General features: G+C 41.2%; 1 protein-coding gene across 1 annotated transcript in view; it reads right to left on the reverse strand.

The window, feature by feature from the left end:
- Positions 1–1,362: 1,362 nt before the first annotated feature.
- Positions 1,363–19,574, reverse strand: part of LOC142662533 (claudin-16-like) — a 29,927-nt gene continuing 11,715 nt past the window's right edge. The window contains exons 2-6 of the mRNA XM_075840740.1: positions 14,800–14,989; positions 12,000–12,126; positions 6,894–7,055; positions 3,788–3,852; positions 1,363–2,177 (exon numbers count right to left, since the gene is read on the reverse strand). Coding sequence (XP_075696855.1) covers positions 1,977–2,177; positions 3,788–3,852; positions 6,894–7,055; positions 12,000–12,126; positions 14,800–14,889 — 645 coding nt within the window. The 5' untranslated portion in view covers positions 14,890–14,989 and the 3' untranslated portion in view covers positions 1,363–1,976. The remainder of the gene's footprint in view (positions 2,178–3,787; positions 3,853–6,893; positions 7,056–11,999; positions 12,127–14,799; positions 14,990–19,574) is intronic.

Raw genomic sequence — 19,574 nt, forward strand, 5'->3', positions numbered from 1 at the left:
TCAGCATTCATTACTGTTTCAGGGTCTATACAGCTTTTACTCTAGTGATTTGCATTCTGGGAAGTGTTGTTTTTACAGGCACTGTAGAGTAATCTGTTGTAGGAAAAACAAATTGTTTCTCTGCATTACAGGAGCTCAGCCAAGCAGTTAGGAATGTTTTTGAAGACAAGCTTGTTGACGGTTTCCAATGAGACATAGAAGAATTGTGAATGCAGCTCTGGAGTATAATACAGGCTGTAACTCAGGATCAGTACAGGATAAGTAATGTAATGTATGTACACAGTGACTCCACCAGCCGAATAGTGAGTGCAGCTCTGGAGTATAATACAGGACTTAACTCAGGATCAGTACAGGATAAGTAATGTAATGTATGTACACAGTGACTCCACCAGCAGAATAGTAAGTGGAGCTCTGGAGTATAATACAGGATGTAATTCAGGATCAGTACAGGATAGGTAATGTAATATATGTACACAGTGACTCCACCAGCAGAATAGTGAGTGCAGCTCTGGCGTATAATACAGGATGTAACTCAGGATCAGTACAGGATAAGTAATGTAATGTATGTACACAGTGACTCCTCCAGCTGAATAGTGAATGCAGCTCTGGAGTATAATACAGGACTTAACTCAGGATCAGTACAGGATAAGTAATGTAATGTATGTACACAGCGACTCCACCAGCAGAATAGTGAGTGCAGCTCTGGAGTATAATACAGGCTGTAACTCAGAATCAGTACAAGATAAGTATTGTAATGTATTTACAAAGTGACAACTTATTATGTAGAATATACTGTATATAAACTGTAAAATAGTGTTCAAAGTAGACGTACCTTTTTAGAGCTGTACATAAACTGGTCAAGTTGGCTCTGGTCTGACCAGTGTTCCTATTGTTTTTTTCAGGATGCTGGTTGTCAAAGGGTTTTCTCTTTAGGATATGATAGGTGGGGGACCTACCTCTGGGACCCACTCCTATTTGAAGAACAGGGTTTTCTTTAACCCCAAACCACTAAGTGAGTTTACCACACGTATGTAGCCCCCTCAATTTAGGTCCAAGGGAGTTATGGGAACAGCTTAACTTGCCATAACTACCATAGACTTAAAAAACGGGGGGGGATTTTGAAAAACGTAACAAACATTTCAACCACAGGAAAGCCAGTCAACAACAGTGAAGTGAAGGGTTCCCAACAGTGAGTGCAAACTCTCAAGATTCTCTATTTTCCACTTTTTTAATTTATTTGGAATATTTAATACTTTAGCTATAAAACTGACAACATTAAATACATTAATGTGAATAAACTCTTTGTCTGTTTATCTGTTTTCTATTATATGCAGTGCAGAGAAAAATGTGTTTGACCTGGAAACTGTCATCAAGCAGGCTAGCTGCTATTGGTGGATCTTGGTATTATTTTATTTTCAGTCTGACTTGTGTGAATACACATTGCAGTTCAGCCTTATTAGAGCATATGGATATAATATAATGGGGTGCACCACTATAATGGGAACCCTTCACTATGACCCTGAGTAGGGAACTACTGCAGAGAGCAGTTCTCTCTCTGGAGGACGCATCTCATCTGTGTGTTTTTCGCAGGCAGCTAATTGATTTCAGTGGTGCCCTTATAATATTTTATTCATCCTTCAGCAAGACTTGTTGGCCACTTCTTTCAGGGAGTCCTATCATCTTCCCACAAGATCGTCGGGGACCTATCAGAGAGGCAGGGTGTCCAAGCTGGAAAACCACTTTAGATACACAATCAATAGTTCAACAGGTAGGCCAATCAGATGCAAAGTCCATTCATTAAGTACTAAGCAGAGCAGTATCAGATCCATCAACAACAGCTTGTTGATGGTTTCCACATAAGAACAAGCAATTTTTTTCTATACTTCTCAGTGTAAAAATAAAAAATTACATCCTAATGACCGAGAGAAACGTAAACTAAATATGGAGGTTTTTTTGGGCTGTCTCTGCAGTTGATGTTAAACATAAGTCTTCAGTACATCTGGACCTTCGGATTGTCGGTTCTCAGTTTTTCCCTCTTTTATTGTTGTTTTCTTTTTGTGGAGACCCAGATAGCAGGTTATTACAGCTGTGGTAATCGCCCCTAAATTGCCACCCACCGCCATCCAAAGAGAGTAGCCATATTCAAAACTAGGGAATCCTGGGATTTTCCGAGATACCTATAGAAAGAGAACATAGACATATGGCAGTGAATACAAAGCATATAGGACCTGTCCATAAGAGCTGACAATCTACAGGTGATGAGGGGACTCAAAAAGTACTGAGTGCTGGTGTCCCCGATGGAGCATGTACAGTTCCTCAAGTTGTGGAGCAAGGTGGAATGAATCAGAGAGTTGAGTGAAAAGCTATAGGATGATGGGCTGTAGGATTTCAGGGAACATGGTATGGGTATGGGTCGTCCATATGGGAGGAATGGAGCAGACTTGCATTAGGGCGCTGTGGGTCAACGAAGATGAGCGGGACTGCCCTTGTGAAACCACATTGGGCACAGCACTGATAAAGAGCTCAGTCGGATCACAGAAAAAACTGCGGCTGTTAAATGCAGGAGCGGACGCAGACTACAGAGGGGCCCCATGCAAAAAGACTATATGGACCCCTTGCTCCCCAGTAGCTCTTGGTAGTGCACCACCTTATGTCACATTAAAAATCCACCAATAACTATAAGTCAAGGTCATTATCTCAGTAGCTTACATCTAATCTAGTAGATAGTAAGAAGCTGCTTTTATGGTGGCAGTGGGGCCCCTCACCTACTGGGCCCATGTACAGCTGCATAAGGTGCACATATAGTATGTCCGCCCCTGGATATAAGACTCTATGATCAGTGCAGAACAGGTAAGGGAAGTGGAACGAGGCCAATGAAAAAATAAAATGTAACCCCTACATCACCCTAAACCATGGGGGATAATATGTATTATACAGTAAACCACCCTAAACCACCAGGAAGAATGAGCGTCAAACCGGAAAAAAACACCCTCAGTAACTCCCCAGTAATTGGAAGTATTAACCCCAAAGATAAATAAATTTTGTGGTGTCGTCAATGTATCCTGGGGAAAATTTGTTTTGCTTGACTTCTTCTGTCCCCTGTATAACGCCTGGTCTGAACTGCCAGGTAAAATGTCTTTATTATTCTGACTGCAGAAAATAGAGGGTGAAATTTTATGTTGTCAGTGGGCCCAAAAGTTCTAATCATGACCCTGGGTCCATGGCAGTGCATTCCGGCATGGAGGCGCAGCACGGGAGGAGCATTGGTTGCAATGAAGGAGGCAATAGTCGTAGGCTAGTGGCAGAACAGACTCTATTTTTTCTAACGATCTTAAAAATTTGAATTTCTTATGTTATGTTGTGCTCTTCTGTAAAAGTATTAAATTCTATCCAATTGTTTTAAGTTATAGCTGGGCCTAGAAAATATTATAGGGATGGTTAACATGCTTTCCCAGAAGTGGCAATTCCGCTTCGCAATGCAGGAAAAATTCATCTGGAAAAGCTGGCTGAGGACCCCTGAGCTAGGATGAATGTCAGCCATAGTGACTGCCACCCAACTCTCCCAGAAAAAGATATAACTAAGAAACGGCTGGATCAACTTTTTAACAACCTGACAGATGAGGATGACGCAAGGATTAATATTTATTGGGTTTTTGTGGGTTTTAGGGGAAAATGCTCTTTAATTTTTTGGGATAATTCTTCATGCATTGATGTCCATAGATTAGAATTTTTTTTCTCTCCGATATAAAGAAGCCTAAATTCCATATATTTGAAGACGGTGCCATACCTCGTACTGGTGAACATGATATACATAGATGCAGTATCTTATGATGGCAGCCGAGGAGGACATTCCTGAAAGAGAATGGAGACTTCTTACTCATATATCCCGGCTTGGCAGCTTCTTCTATAGGAGACGGACACGCGGTTAGATAAGATGACTGCTTTATTATGACAGCTGACAGCCTGGTAGAAGAATGGTGGATATGACCTTATCTTTCATGGGCAGGCATCATCGTGTCATGTCTCTGCTCTGCCACAAAGAAGGGTCTGAAAGCATCTGATTTGCATTACAATGGTGTCCAGTAGGCTTCCTACACTGGAGAATTTATACCCTCAGCCGCCATATGGCGTGTAGATTATTCCAGGACTGTTATTCTTGTCTGGAAGATGTAGGTGTTTTCCATTACAACTTAATTATTCCATTGTCCCAATTGTTTGTATGATGTACAATAGTCTCATGAAAATAAAACAAAACTTAAGGGGTAAAAAAATTGTCGGATCATTGTCTGAGGTGGTGGAGCTTTGAAGCTGATGCAAAATATATACCAGGACCCCCCACCCTGCCCAACCATCACATGTTATTGCTTAGGCTTCGTTCACATCCGCATCGGGACTCCGTTCATGGGTTCCGTCTGAACTTTCCATCAGGGGAAACAATGAACGGAATCCAAACTGAAACAATAGGTTTCCGTTTGCACCACCATTGATGACAAAGGTGACGGATCCGGTGCAAATGGTTTCCGTTTGTCACCGTTGTGTAAGGATTTCGTCATTTGATGGAATTAATACCGTAGTCGCTTGCGCTATTCATTACGTAAAAATGACAGAACCCTTACACAACGGTGACAAACGGAAACCATTTGCACTGGACCCGTCATCTTTGAAATCAATGGTGATGCAAACGGAATCTGTTTTATTTTGGATTCCGTTCTTGTGTTCCCCTGATGAAAAGTTCCGACAGAACCCATGAACGGAACCCTGACGCAGATGTAAACAAAGCCTTAGATGGTGAAGGGTCTTTGGGCCACCCTAAGAGAGCAGAGCCAGGGTGTGATTACGACACCTGCACCCCCTGTTGTTACACCGCTGAATTTTCGAAGGTGGCAGGTCAAGTCTAGATCAGGGACATTGATTTTGTTGGGGGTAAAACCCAGGCCAGGTTGGCTTTTAATTCTTAGGCCTCATGCACACGACTGTGTTTTTGCGGCCGCAATTCCCCCGAAAATGCACGGGAGAATTGCGGCCCCATTCTTTTCTATGGGGCCGTGCACACGACCGTAGTTTTTGCGGTCCGTGCACGGCCCGGGAGCCCGGACCGCATAAAGAACGGGCATGTCTTATTACGGCCCGGTTCTGCGGTCCGGGCTCATTGAAAACAATGGCCGCGGCCATGTGCATGTCCCGCGATTTGCGGGCGGCCTGCGGCTGACAGTCCGCTGACAGTCCGCAGCCGGCCGACCCGAAAATCACGGCCGTGCACACGGCTACGGTCGTGTGCATGAGGCCTTAGGCATTGACCACTTTTTAGCCCTAGGAAATGGCCCCATTGTCAGATGCATAACCTGAAGCTCCTGGGCCCAATGCAAAATCTGTAACAGGGTCCCCAGTATCTTCTTCTGTGACCTTAGGGCCCTCTTAGGCACCAGGGCCCCAAGTCCACCTACTATCTTTGTACTCCTATAGCTACACCTCTGCCCATAGAAAAGCCAAGAATAGAGCCCCCACCTGGTACTCCAGTAATGCAAACTTTGGATTTAGCAGCAATTAAGGGAAGATAGGAATATTTTATGCCAGATATTCTGCTTTAAAGATAACGCACGTAACAGAGCAAGACAGCAAAAAAAAAAAGGCACAATACATGAGAGGGCACTGGGCCTCTCAGAGTGTGGCCCCCTAAGCAGCTGTTATGGCTACTAGTTACACCCATGTCCTCGATTCCGGTACCTGAGGAAAGACGACTACTACTCCAAACTCTACTTTCTCACAGTGCAGAACATGGAGCATTACAAAAAGATCTGTGCTAGGCAGAATACATGTATATCCGTAATACAAAATTTGTATGGCTGCCATCACCTTCCCCGGCTATGACAGCTGATCGCCAGGGGTTTCAGTAGTCTGACCCACAAGTGATCACCAGGTGTTTCAGTAGTCTGACCCACAGCTGATCACCAAGGGTTTCAGTAGTCTGACCCAAAGCTGATCACCAGGGGTTTCAGTAGTCTGACCCACAAGTGATCACCAGGAGTTTCAGTAGTCTGACCCACAGGTGATCACCAGGGGTTTCAGTAGTCTGACCCACAAGTGATCACCAGGTGTTTCAGTAGTCTGACCCACAGCTGATCACCAGGGGTTTCAGTAGTCTGACCCACAAGTGATCACAAGGGGTTTCAGTAGTCTGACCCACAAGTGATCACCAGGGGTTTCAGTAGTCTGACCGACAAGTGATCACCAGGGATTTCAGTAGTCTGACCCACAACTGATTGTCAAAGGTTTTAGTAGTCTGACCCATAGCTGATCGCCAGGTCGGCATAATTTCAAAAAGGGCTTTTCGAGATGCATCCATATTTACATTACAAAGATAAGATTTTTATTATATAGTGTTGTAGCTATGTATAGCAATATTAATGGGGTGGATGCATCTTGACAACCCCTTTTTGAATTTAAGCCAACCTGGCGATTAGCTGAGGGTCAGAGTACTGAAACCCTTCGGCTTTATTTCAAAAAGGGGTTATCAAGATGCATCAACTCTATAAATAATGCTGTACATAGCTACATCACTATATAATAAATACCTGATCCTTATATTGTATATATTGTATATATCCTGTTCTGCATGATGTAATCACAAGATATAAAGCTGTTACCTGTCAGGTGCTGGGCTTAAGAAAATATTTGCCCCAGGGCCGCAAAGCTTCAAGCTACACCTTTAGCTGTTTCTTTGCTGAGAATGGGGTCTAGTAATAAAACTTTATTAACCCTTTGTTCCCGTGGTTGTAGTCCATAAAAACCTGCTACACAGTACATGGATGCGGGAGTCTGCATTTGACCCATCCATTATACTTTGTCGTCATCTGTGGTAAATGACTAACAATGTTTTACAAAGGAATACATACCGACTAGAAAGTAGAGGCCCGAGGTGAGCCGCAGGCACTGCAGTTTGGTGGATGTATTAGGGCAACAGCTAAAGTTTTTGAATCCAAGAATCAGGAAGCAAAAGGCAAAAATGCTCATTATACTGGAGATGATTATTAATGCTCTGGTGAGGACGATCGTAGCTGAAAATGAACCGAGACAATTATACATAGAGTGCAAATAACCAGGAAAATAGATGTAAAGAGCAACTGAAGCGAGATATGAAAGTTATATAGTGGTTATATTCTTGTATATAGGGGGCAGTATTATAGTAAGTTATATTCTTGTATATAGGGGGCAGTATTATAGTAGTTATATTCTTGTATATAGGAGCAGTATTATAGTAGTTATATTCTTGTATATAGGGGCAGTATTATAGTAGTTATATTCTTGTACATACGGGGCAGTATTATAGTAGTTATATTCTTGTATATAGCGGGCAGTATTATAGTAGTTATATTCTTGTATATAGGAGCAGTATTATAGTGGTTATATTCTTGTATATAGGAGCAGTATTATAGTGGTTATATTCTTGTATATAGGGGGCAGTATTATAGTAGTTATATTCTTGTATATAGGAGCAGTATTATAGTAGTTATATTCTTGTATATAGGAGGCAGTATTATAGTAGTTATATTCTTGTATATAGGGTGCAGTATTATAGTAAGTTATATTCTTGTATATAGGGGGCAGTATTATAGTAGTTATATTCTTGTATATAGGGGGCAGTATTATAGTAGTTATATTATTGTATATAGGAGCAGTATTATAGTAGTTATATTCTTGTATATAGGAGGCAGTATTATAGTAGTTATATTCTTGTATATAGGGCGCAGTATTATAGTAGTTATATTCTTGTACATAGGTGGCAGTATTATAGTAGTTATATTCTTGTATATAGGGCGCAGTATTATAGTAGTTATATTCTTGTATATAGGAGCAGTATATAGTAGTTATATTCTTGTATATAGGGGGCAGTATTATAGTAGTTATATTCTTGTATATAGGGTGCAGTATTATAGTAAGTTATATTCTTGTATATAGGGGGCAGTATTATAGTAGTTATATTCTTGTATATAGGGGCAGTATTATAGTAGTTCTATTCTTGTACATACGGGGCAGTATTATAGTAGTTATATTCTTGTATATAGGAGGCAGTATTATAGTAGTTATATTCTTGGACATAGGAGCAGTATTAGGGCATGGCCCCACGTGGCGGTTTTCTTCTGCAACTGTCCGCATCAATGCCGCCCAGAATCTGCGTTGCAGATTCTGTGGCGGATCTGCCCAAAATGTGCAGTAAATTGATGCGGACTGGCTGCTGCGTATTGCGCTGAAAGTACTTCCCTTCTCTCTATCAGTGCAGGATAGAGAGAAGGGACAGCACTTTCCCTAGTGAAAGTAAAAGAATTTCATACTTACCGGCCGTTGTCTTGGTGACGCGTCCCTCTTTCGGCATCCAGCCCGACCTCCCTGGATGACGCGGCAGTCCATGTGACCGCTGCAGCCTGTGATTGGCCTGTGATTGGCTGCCGCCGTCACTTAGACTGAAACGTCATCCTGGGAAGCTGGACTGGAGGAAGAAGCAGGGAGTTCTCGGTAAGTATGAACTTCTATTTTTTTTACAGGTTGCTGTATATTGTGATCGGTAGTCACTGTCCAGGGTGCTGAAACAGTTACTGCCGATCGCTTAACTCTTTAAGCACCCAGGACAGTGACTATTTACTGACGTCGCCTAGCAACGCTCCCGTAATTACGGGTGCACACACGTAGTCACCCGTAATTATGGGTGCACACACATAGTCACCCGTAATTACGGGAGCCCGATTGACTTCCTCAGTCTGGCTGTAGACCTAGAAATACACATAGGTCCAGCCAGAATGAAGAAATGTCATGTTAAAAAACCAATACGCTCCGCAGCACACATAACATGTGCATGACATCTGCGGACTTCATTGCAGAATTTAGAATCTCCATTGAAGTCAATGGAGAACTTCCGCAATGAGTCCGCAACCAGTCCGCCACAGGTCCGCAACATCCATTGTATGCTGCGGACACCAAATTCCGCACCGCAGCCTATGCTCCGCAGCGGAATTTTCCGCCTCGTCTAAACGAAGCCTACTAAAAAGAAGTGGAAGGCAATGGAGAAACGGGTCCGCTGCGGATTAACGCTGCGGAGTGTCCGCAGCGAAATTCCAGAGCAGTTCCGCCACGTGGGGCTTTGCCCTTATAGTAGTTATATTCTTGTATATAGGGGCAGTATTATAGTAGTTATATTCTTGTATATAGGAGCAGTATTATAGTAGTTATATTTTTGTATATAGGGGGCAGTAATATAGTAGTTATATTCTTGTATATAGGGGCAGTATTATAGTAGTTATATTCTTGTATATAGGGGGCAGTATTATTGTAGTTATATTATTGTATATAGGGGCAGTATTATAGTAGTTATATTCTTGTATATAGGAGGCAGTATTATAGTAGTTATATTCTTGTATATAGGGGCAGTATTAGGCTGGGTTCACACGTGGCGGAATTTCACTTAAATTCCGCTGCGGACACTCCGCAGCGTTAATCCGCAGCGGAGCCGTTTGTCCATTGACTTACACTTTAATTTAGCAGTGTTCGTTTAGACGAGGCGTAAAATTCCGCTGCGGAGCATAGGCTGCGGAGCGGAATTTGGTGTCCGCAGCATGCTCTGTCTGTTGCGGAGCAGTGGCGGACTCATGGCGGAATTTCTCCATTGACTTCAATGGAGATTCTAATTTCCGCAATGAAGTCCGCAGCTGTCATGCACATGTTATGTGTGGTGCGGATCCGTCTTGCTTTTTTAACTTGACATTTCTTCATTCTGGCTGGACCTATGTATTTCTAGGTCTACAGCCAGACTGAGGAAGTCAATGGGGCTCCCGTAATGACGGGAGCGTTGCTAGGAGACGTCAGTAAATAGTCACTGTCCAGGGTGCTGAAAGAGTTAAGCGATTGGCAGTAACTGTTTCTGCACCCGGGACAGTGACTACCGATCCCAATATACATCTATCTGTAAAAAAAAAAAGAAGTTCATACTTACCGAGAACTCCCTGCTTCTGTCTCCAGTCCGGCCTCCCAGGATGACGTTTCAGTCTAAGTGACGGCTGCAGCCAATCACAGGCTAATAACAGGCTGCAGCGGTCACATGGACTGCCGCGTCATCCAGGGAGGTCGGGCTGGATGCCGAAGGAGGGACGCGTCACCAAGACAACGGGCGGTAAGTATGAATTTCTTTGACTTTCACAAGGGAAAGTGCTGTCCCTTCTCTCTATCCTGCACTGATAGGGAGAAGGGAAGTACTTTTACCGCAGTCCGCAGCAGCTAGTCCGCATCAATTGACTGCACATTTTGTGCAGATCCGCAGCAGAATCTGCAACGCAGATTCTGTGCGGCATTGATGCGGACAGTTGCGGAGGAAATCCGCCACGTGTGGTCATGCCCTTATAGTAGTTATATTATTGTATATAGGGGCAGTATTATAGTAGTTATATTCTTGTATATAGGAGGCAGTATTATAGTAGTTATATTATTGTATATATGGGCAGTATTATAGTAGTTATATTCTTGTATATAGGGAGTAGTATTATAGTAGTTATATTCTGGTATATAGGAGCAGTATTATTGTAGTTATGTTCTTGTATATAAGAGGCAGTATTATAGTAGTTATATTCTTGTATATAGGGGGCAGTATTATAGTAGTTATATTCTTGTATATAGGGGGCAGTATTATAGTAGTTATATTCTTGTATATAGGAGGCAGTATTATAGTAGTTATATTCTTGTATATAGGGGGCAGTATTATAGTAGTTATATTCTTGTATATAGGAGTAGTATTATAGTAGTTATATTCTTGTATATAGGGGGCAGTATTATAGTAGTTATATTCTTGTATATAGGGGCAGTATTATAGTAGTTATATTCTTGTATATAGGGAGTAGTATTATAGTAGTTATATTCTTGTATATAGGGGGCAGTATTATAGTAGTTATATTCTTGTATATAGGGGGCTGTATTATAGTAGTTATATTCTTGTATATAGGAGCAGTATTATAGTAGTTATATTCTTGTATATAGGAGCAGTATTATAGTAGTTATATTCTTGTATATAGGGGGCAGTATTATAGTAGTTTTATTCCTGTATATAGGGGACAGTATTATAGTAATTATATTCTTGTATATAGGGGCAGTATTATAGTAGTTATATTCTTGTATATAGGGGGCAGTATTATAGTAGTTATATTCTTGTATATAGGAGCAGTATTATAGTAGTTATATTCTTGTATATAGGGGGCAGTATTATAGTAGTTATATTCTTGTATATAGGAGGCAGTATTATAGTAGTTATATTCTTGTATATAGGAGCAGTATTATAGTAGTTATATTCTTGTATATAGGAGCAGTATTATAATAGTTATATTCTTGTATATAGGGGCAGTATTATAGTAGTTATATTCTTGTATATAGGAGCAGTATTATAGTAGTTATATTCTTGTATATAGGAGCAGTATTATAATAGTTATATTCTTGTATATATGGGCAGTATTATAGGAGTTATATTTTTGTATATAGGGGCAGTATTATAGTAGTTATATTCTTGTACATAGGGGACAATATTATAGTTGTTTTAATTTAGTAATGATTTGTTCGTATAGCTTAATGAGCATGAAAAGTAGCAACCGTTTTCTGAGGCAAAAATCTGCTTTTAGCAGCCATATCTTTTCCTCTCTCTTCTTAGCATCTCATGGGCGTTATCCCTTCCTGAGGCAAATTAGGAACAAACCATTTCCGGTCAGTCCAGTTGTGCCTATTTTCTATTGTAATGCATCCTATTTTAGACCATTAAAACAAAACGGTCCCAAGGAATAAAAATGTATAAGGATCAATGTAAACAGTTACAAAGTAGATTTTTTTAGACATTAAGATAAATAGTAATAACAGCTTTTACATTATATATCAGCCAAACCAGAGAAACCAATTGCCTCTGAATGTGTTTGAATAATAATCTATTAGTTGATATGTACAGCAGGTTCTAATTTATAATTAAAGGTTCTGCTTACCTGGATGTGGGTTTAAATAAGAACTGAAAGCATCACAAGTCCAGATTTTTACAAAGCGGTCCCAGACACATTCTCTCCAGAGACCTCTGCAGCGAGTGCTTAACATTACAGATCCTTTGCTATTAATCTGAGAGCAAATTAAAAGAGGTTTTTTTTAGGTTGTTAAAAAAAAAAGTGTTTTTGGTGGTATCTTAGCTTTGAAGGCTGCAAAATTGTAAATGCAGATCTGGAGTATAATACAGGATGTATCTCAGGATCAGTATAGGATAAGTAATTTAATGTATGTATACAGTGACTCCACCAGCAGAATAGTGAGTGCAGCTCTGGAGTATAATACAGGATGTAACTCAGGATCAGTACAGAATAAGTAATGTAATGTATGTACACAGTGACTCCACCAGCAGAATTGTGAATGCAGCTCTGGAGTATAATACAGGATGTAACTCAGAATCAGTACAGGATAAGTAATGTAATGTATGTACACAGTGACTCAACCAGCAGAATAGTGAGTGCAGCTCTGAAGTATAATACAGGCTGTAACTCAGGATCAGTACAAGATAAGTAATGTAATGTATGTACACAGCTACTCCACCAGCAGAATAGTGAGTGCAGCTCTGGAGTATAATACAGGATGTAACTCAGGATCAGTACAGGATAAGTAATGTAATGTGTATATACACAGTGACTCTACCAGCAGAATAGTGACTGCAGCTCTGGAGTATAATACAGGCTGTAACTCAGGATCAGTACAGGATAAGTAATGTAATGTATGTACACAGTGACTCTACCAGCAGAATAGTAAGTGGAGCTCTGGAGTATAATACAGGATGTAACTCAGGATCAGTACAGGATAAGTAATGTAATGTATGTACACAGCTACTCCACCAGCAGAATATGGAGTGCAGCTCTGGAGTATAAGGGCGGGTTCACACATAGCGGAATTTCACTTAAATTCCGCTGCGGACACTCCGCAGCGTTAATCCGCAGCGGAGCCGTTTCTCCATTGACTTTCACTTTAATTTAGCAGTGTTCGTTTACACGATGCGTACAATTCCGCTGCGGAGCATAGGCTGCGGAGCGGAATTTGGTGTCCGCAGCATGCTCTGTCTGTTGCGGAGCAGTGGCGGACTGGTTGCGGACTCATGGCGGAATTTCTCCATTGACTTCAATGGAGAGTCAAAATTCCGCAATGAAGTCCGCAGATCTTATGTGTGCTGCGGAGCGTATTGTTTTTACTACCATGACATTTCTTCATTCTGGCTGGACCTATGTATTTCTAGGTCTACAGCCAGACTGAGGAAGTCAATGGGGCTCCCGTAATGACGGGAGCGTTGCTAGGAGACGTCTGTAAATAGTCACTGTCCAGGGTGCTGAAAGAGTTAAGCGATCGGCAGTAACTGTTTCTGCACCCTGGACAGTGACTACCGATCTCAATATACATGTATCTGTAAAAAAAAATATAAGTTCATACTTACCGAGAACTCCCTGCGTCTGTCTCCAGTCCGGCCTCCCAGGATGACGTTTCAGTGTAAGTGACGGCTGCAGCCAATCACAGGCCAAGCACAGGCTGCAGCGGTCACATGGACTGGAGCGTCATCCAGGGAGGTCGGGCCGGATGCCGAAAGAGGGACGCGTCACCAAGACAACGGGCGGTAAGTATGAATTTCTTTGACTTTCACTAGGGAAAGTGCTGTCCCTTCTCTCTATCCTGCACTGAATAGGGAGAAGAGAAGCACTTTTCCTGCAGTCCGCAGCGGCCAGTCCGCATCAATTTTCTGCACATTTTGTGCAGATCCGCTGCAGAATCTGCAACGCAGATTCTGTGCGGCATTGATGCGGACAGTTGCGGAGGAATTCCGCCATGTGTGGTCATGCCCTAATACAGGATGTAACTCAGGATCAGTACAGGATAGGTAATGTAATGTATGTACACAGTGCCTCCACCAGCAGAATAGTAAGTGGAGCTCTGGAGTATAATACAGGATGTAATTCAGGATCAGTACAGGATAGGTAATGTAATATATGTACACAGTGACTCCACCAGCAGAATATTGAGTCCAGCTCTGAAGTATAATACAGGCTGTAACTCAGGATCAGTACAGGATAAGTAATGTAAGGTATGTATACAGTGACTCCAACAGCAGAATAATGAGTGCAGCTCTGGAGTATAATACAGGCTGTAACTCAGGATCAGTACAGGATATGTAATGTAATGTATGTACACAGTGACTCCACCAGCAGAATAGTGAGTGCAGCTCTGTAGTATAATACAGGATATAACTTAGGATCAGTACAGGATAATTATTGTAATGTATGTATACAGTGACTCCATTAGCAGAATAGTGAGTGCTGCTCTGGAGTATAATACAGGATATAACTCAGGATCAGTACAGGATAAGTAATGTAATGCATGTACACAGTGACTCCACCAGCAGAATAGGGAGTGCAGCTCTGGAGTATAATACAGGATGTAACTCAGGATCAGTACAGGATAAGTAATGTAATGTATGTGCAACATTTTATGTAGATTCAGTTTAGATGTAAACTGTAAAATGTTTTCCAAAGGTCGACACACCCTGTATATGTCTTCTTTGGGTGACGGTGTGACACTGCAGCACTTACTTGATCTTAAATGTATTGGTTAATGAACATACATTAAATATAGTAAAGTAATATGCTGTGTACTGTTTATGCAATTTTATAGGGAACAACACCTGCTCATATATTGCCGCCTAATGTACTAAAAGAAAGCACATAGAAACCTATTGGAGCAATTAACATTATTTCCACCAATATTTACCTGCCAGCAGTCTGTCATCAGTGCGGCTATCGTGCTCGCCATGGTGAACGATCCACAGATGATCAGAATGAGGTTTAACTCGTTGGCCATCACATAAGTGTTTCTAGTTGGACTCTCTGCATGCTACAATCCACAGTCAGAGCAATACATCATACCAGGCGTCTCGGAGAGCAGTCACTTGGCATTTCGACTATTTAAAGGGACATTTAACAAAAAAGATTCAACCTATGGCGGAAATAAATCAGCAGCAGCCATGTTATCCATATGATGTGATGTCTGTGTGTTGTGTCATTTATGCGATTTCCAGAAAATATATATTATTTTTTTTTTTGTGTAACTGATTGCAATGATTAACAGTAAAATCAAACAAAGTTTTTTGCCGTTCTGTCAGTATCTCGGATTATCCCCTTTAAGAGGTCAAGCATAACCAATCTTTTCAAAACTGGTTGATTAATCTCTTAGCAACAAAACTCAGCGAAAATCCCAAGAGCTTATATGTCAGGTTCACGCAATACTACCAGGAGGAGGTGACGAATAAGGGACAAAATCACCTATAGGATAACAATATCTTGATACATGGTAGAGGTCGCCTACTTTATTGTTCTAGCTTTATATACTACTGTGTTACCGATTTTATATAAATAAAGCTTAATCATTGTAGAATTAAAGTTTCTGGAACTTTCTAAAATACTTTGCGCGTCAATTATTCACCATTTATAAGATGTCTGCTTGCTGTCAGTGAATGAGAACATTGTCAGCTACAGAGAGAGGCTGAAAACCTGTTAGAATCGTGTCCTACCCACACAGGTGGACGACTTCTTACAAGAAATATAAATGTGATCGGGGCATTTAAATGACTAAAAACAGGGGGGCAGACCCCTGTAACCTTCCAACGGCCCCCCCACCACGTGATTGGGGGGTGTGGTTGGTTGGCATGGCAGCCTGGGGGCCTGGTGACGGCCCCCAGGTCTGCCATCTTTGTACTCTTATGAAACCCTGCCTCAGGCAGCGCTTCATAGGAGGCTGTCAGTACCACGATATACTGCAATACATTAGTATTGCAGTATATCGTGCAAGTGATTGCTGGTTCAAGTCCCCTAGGGGGACAAGTAAAATAATGTTTTTTTAATAAATAAATAATTAAAGAAAACTTCAAAAAACATTTCTTTTCCCATTTTCCTTCAAGCACAATGTAAAAAAAGAAAAAACTTAACATAAGTGGTATCGACGCTTCCATAAAAGTCTGAACTATTCCAATAGATCATTATTTAGTCTGCACGGTGAACGCCGTAAAAAATTTAAACCGTCAGAATCGCTGTTTTTTGGTCACTTCATCTCCCACAAAAAAATTAATAAAAAGTGATCAAAAAGTCTCATGTACCCCAAAATGGTAACAATAGAAACTACAGCTCGCCCTGCAACAAATAAGCCCTCATGCCACTCAATCGACGGAAAAATAAAAAAAAGTTATAGTTCTCAGAATATGGCGACAAAGCTCAAATTTTATTTTTAATAATCGTTTTTTCCTTATAAAAGTAGTAAAACATAAAAAACTATATAAATTTTGTCTCACTGTAATCGTATTGACCCGCAGAATAACGTTAACATGCCGCACGATGAACGCCGTAAAAACAAATTCCCCTAAAAGATTAAGGAATCGCTGTTTTTTTCCTAATTCACACTGCAAATATGTTTTTTTCCAGTTTCCCACTACATTATATGGTATAACGTGAAAATCTACAACTCGTCCCGCAAAAAACAAGCCCCCATACGTCCACATTGATGGAAAAATAAAAAAGTTATGGCTTTTGGAAAGTGGGGCGGAAAAAACTAAAGTGAAATCCGAAAAATGGTGGGAAAGGGTTTTTTCTTGCGAGTGTTTCCAATTGTCCATTCATAAAGCTTAATCATCTTGCAATGCAGAATGCCACTTTTCTTTATTCCAATTCCTATGCTTGCTGTCAGTGAATGCAAACAGTCTCATTTACATTCAGAGGCTAAAAACCTGCCCTGATGAGGTATTGCTCACACAGCTTGAGTATTCTTAAATTTATCAGAGGTCTTTTACACAACGAGAAATGTAGAACACAAACTATATTAGAAAGTTGCAGGACTTTTCATATTGCAAGGAGTAAACGGAAAAAAAATATTGCCCTTGTAATAATCTATTCTTCCACTAGGTGGTGACAATGGAAAAATTAACCATTTAACCGGCTGTCATCCAATAACCTGAGTTGTTTGTACCTTGGACATTATTACAAGCTGGATTGTGCTATACAAGCAACCATTATTTCAGATTGTCCCATTATCCGCAGCACTTAACATCACGACCCTTGCGTAGTGGTTACAATGCATTACTCTGGTTAAACCTATATTCCCAGTACAATGTATTGTGCAAAACATATATGAGGTGCACAGAGAGAATAGATAGGGCAGAGAATTTGAAGGAAAAAACTCAGGACACACTAGTGGTACATGTCATTCATAGTGCAACTGTAACTAGTGTCTCTTGCTTGTTATACAGTAATTTTTCCACTAGAGGGAGCTCATGACTTACACTTTTGCCAAAATGATCTGGAAACCTGATCATCACTCCTATGTGAGCTTGATGGCATCCCATTTCAAAACCATGGGAATTAATATGACATTGGACCCCTTTTGCGGCTATAACAGCCTCCACTCTTTTGGGAAGGCTTAACACAAGATTTCGGAGTGTCTGTGGGAATTTGTGCCCATTCCATCAAAAGAGCATTTGTGAGGTCAAACACTGATGTTGGGAAGAAGGTGTAGCTCGCAAACTTCGTTCTAATTCCTCAATTCATGAGGTCAGGGCTCTGTGCAATAACTTGAGTTTCTCCACAGCAAACTCCCAACCATGTCTTTATGGAACTTACTGTGTGCACTGGGGCAAAGTCCTGCTGGAAAAAAAAGGACCAAACCTCTAACTGTTCCTACAAAGTTGGAAGCTACAATTATGTAACATGTCTTTGTATGCTATAGAATAAATATAAACATTTACTTGAAATAAAAGGCCAAACCCTGAAAAACAGCCCCAGACCATTACCCCTTCTAAACCACCAAATGTTAGAATAGGCACTATGCATTCTGGTAGGTAGTGTTCTCCTGGCATCCTCCAAACCCAGATTTCTTCATCAGACTGCCAGATAGTGAGTCATAATTCAGCACTCCAGAGAACACACACCCCCAGAGTTAACGGGAGCCGTGCTTTACATCACTGCAGTTGCCACTTGGGTAGTTGAAGCCTGCCATACTCGTCAACACTCGGCAGCCCTGCTCTGTGAGTTAGCCTCGTCTACTGGTTTGTGGCTGAGCTAATGTTACTCCTAGACGCTTCCACTTCACAATAATAGCACTTACAGGTGACGGGGCAGATGTAGCAGATAATAATAACAACACTTACAGTTGACCGGGGCAGATTTAGCAGATAATAATAACACTTACAGGTGACCAGAGCACATCTAGCAGATCATAATAACACTTACAGGGGACCAGGGCAGAGCTAGCAGATCATAATAACACTTACAGGTGACCAGGGCAGCTCTAGCAGATAATAACACTTACAGGTGACCAGGGTAGATCTAGTAGATCATAATAACACTTACAGGTGACCGGGGCAGATCTAGCAGATCATAATAACACTTACAGGTGACCAGGGCAGATCTAGCAGATAACAATAGCACGTACAGGTGACCAGGGCAGATCTAGCAGATCATAATAGCACTTACAGGTGACCGGGGCAGATCTAGCAGATAATAATAGCACTTACAGGTGACCAGGGCAGATCTAGCAGATATTAATAACACTTACAGGTGACCGGGCAGATCTAGCAGATCATAATAACACTTACAGGTGACCGGGCAGATCTAGCAGATAATAATAACACTTACAGGTGACCAGGGCAGATCTAGCAGATCATAATAGCACTTACAGGTGACTGGGGCAGATCTAGCAGATAATAGTAGCACTTACAGGTGACCGGGCCAGATCTAGCAGATCATAATAAGAATTACAGGTGACTGGGCAGATCTAGCAGATAATAATAGCACTTAGAGGTGACTGGGGCAGATCTAGCAGATAATAATAGCACTTACAGGTGATGGGGCAGATCTAGCAGATAATAATCGCACTTACAGGTGAACGGAGCAGATCTAGCAGATAATAATAACACTTACAGGTGACTGGGGCAGATCTAGCAGATAATAATAGCACTTACAGGTGACAGGGCAGATCTAGCAGATAATAATAACACTTACAGGTGACTGGGGCAGATCTAGCAGATAATAATAACACTTACAGGTGACTGGAGCAGATCTAGCAGATAATAACACTTACAGGTGATGGGGCAGATCTAGCAGATAATTGAAATTTTAGGTGACAAGAAAGATCTGGCAGATTAGAAATTTCCCAAACTGACTTGTGTCAAAGGTGATAGTGCCACGTATAAAGTCATTTAGCACTTCAGTACGACTACCATGTTTGTCTGTGGAGATTACATGGCTGTGTGCTTGATTTTATGCACTTGGTTGCAATGTGTGTGGCTGAAACACATGCACTAAATAATTAGGAGGTGTCCATATACTTATATATACATATAGTTTATTTTGATATAAATGCTATTGCTTGAAATTAATAAAACTAGGGCGCCACGGTGACATAACATTGCCCCAGAGTCACTGTCTAACGCAGGATTACTGTGACCATGCCACAACTTCAACCCCTAAGTACCTACTGCTCTGTAGTATGGAGAAAGAGGT

The sequence above is a fragment of the Rhinoderma darwinii genome, chromosome 10 (genome assembly GCF_050947455.1).
Source record: "Rhinoderma darwinii isolate aRhiDar2 chromosome 10, aRhiDar2.hap1, whole genome shotgun sequence".
NCBI classification, from domain to species: domain Eukaryota; kingdom Metazoa; phylum Chordata; class Amphibia; order Anura; family Rhinodermatidae; genus Rhinoderma; species Rhinoderma darwinii.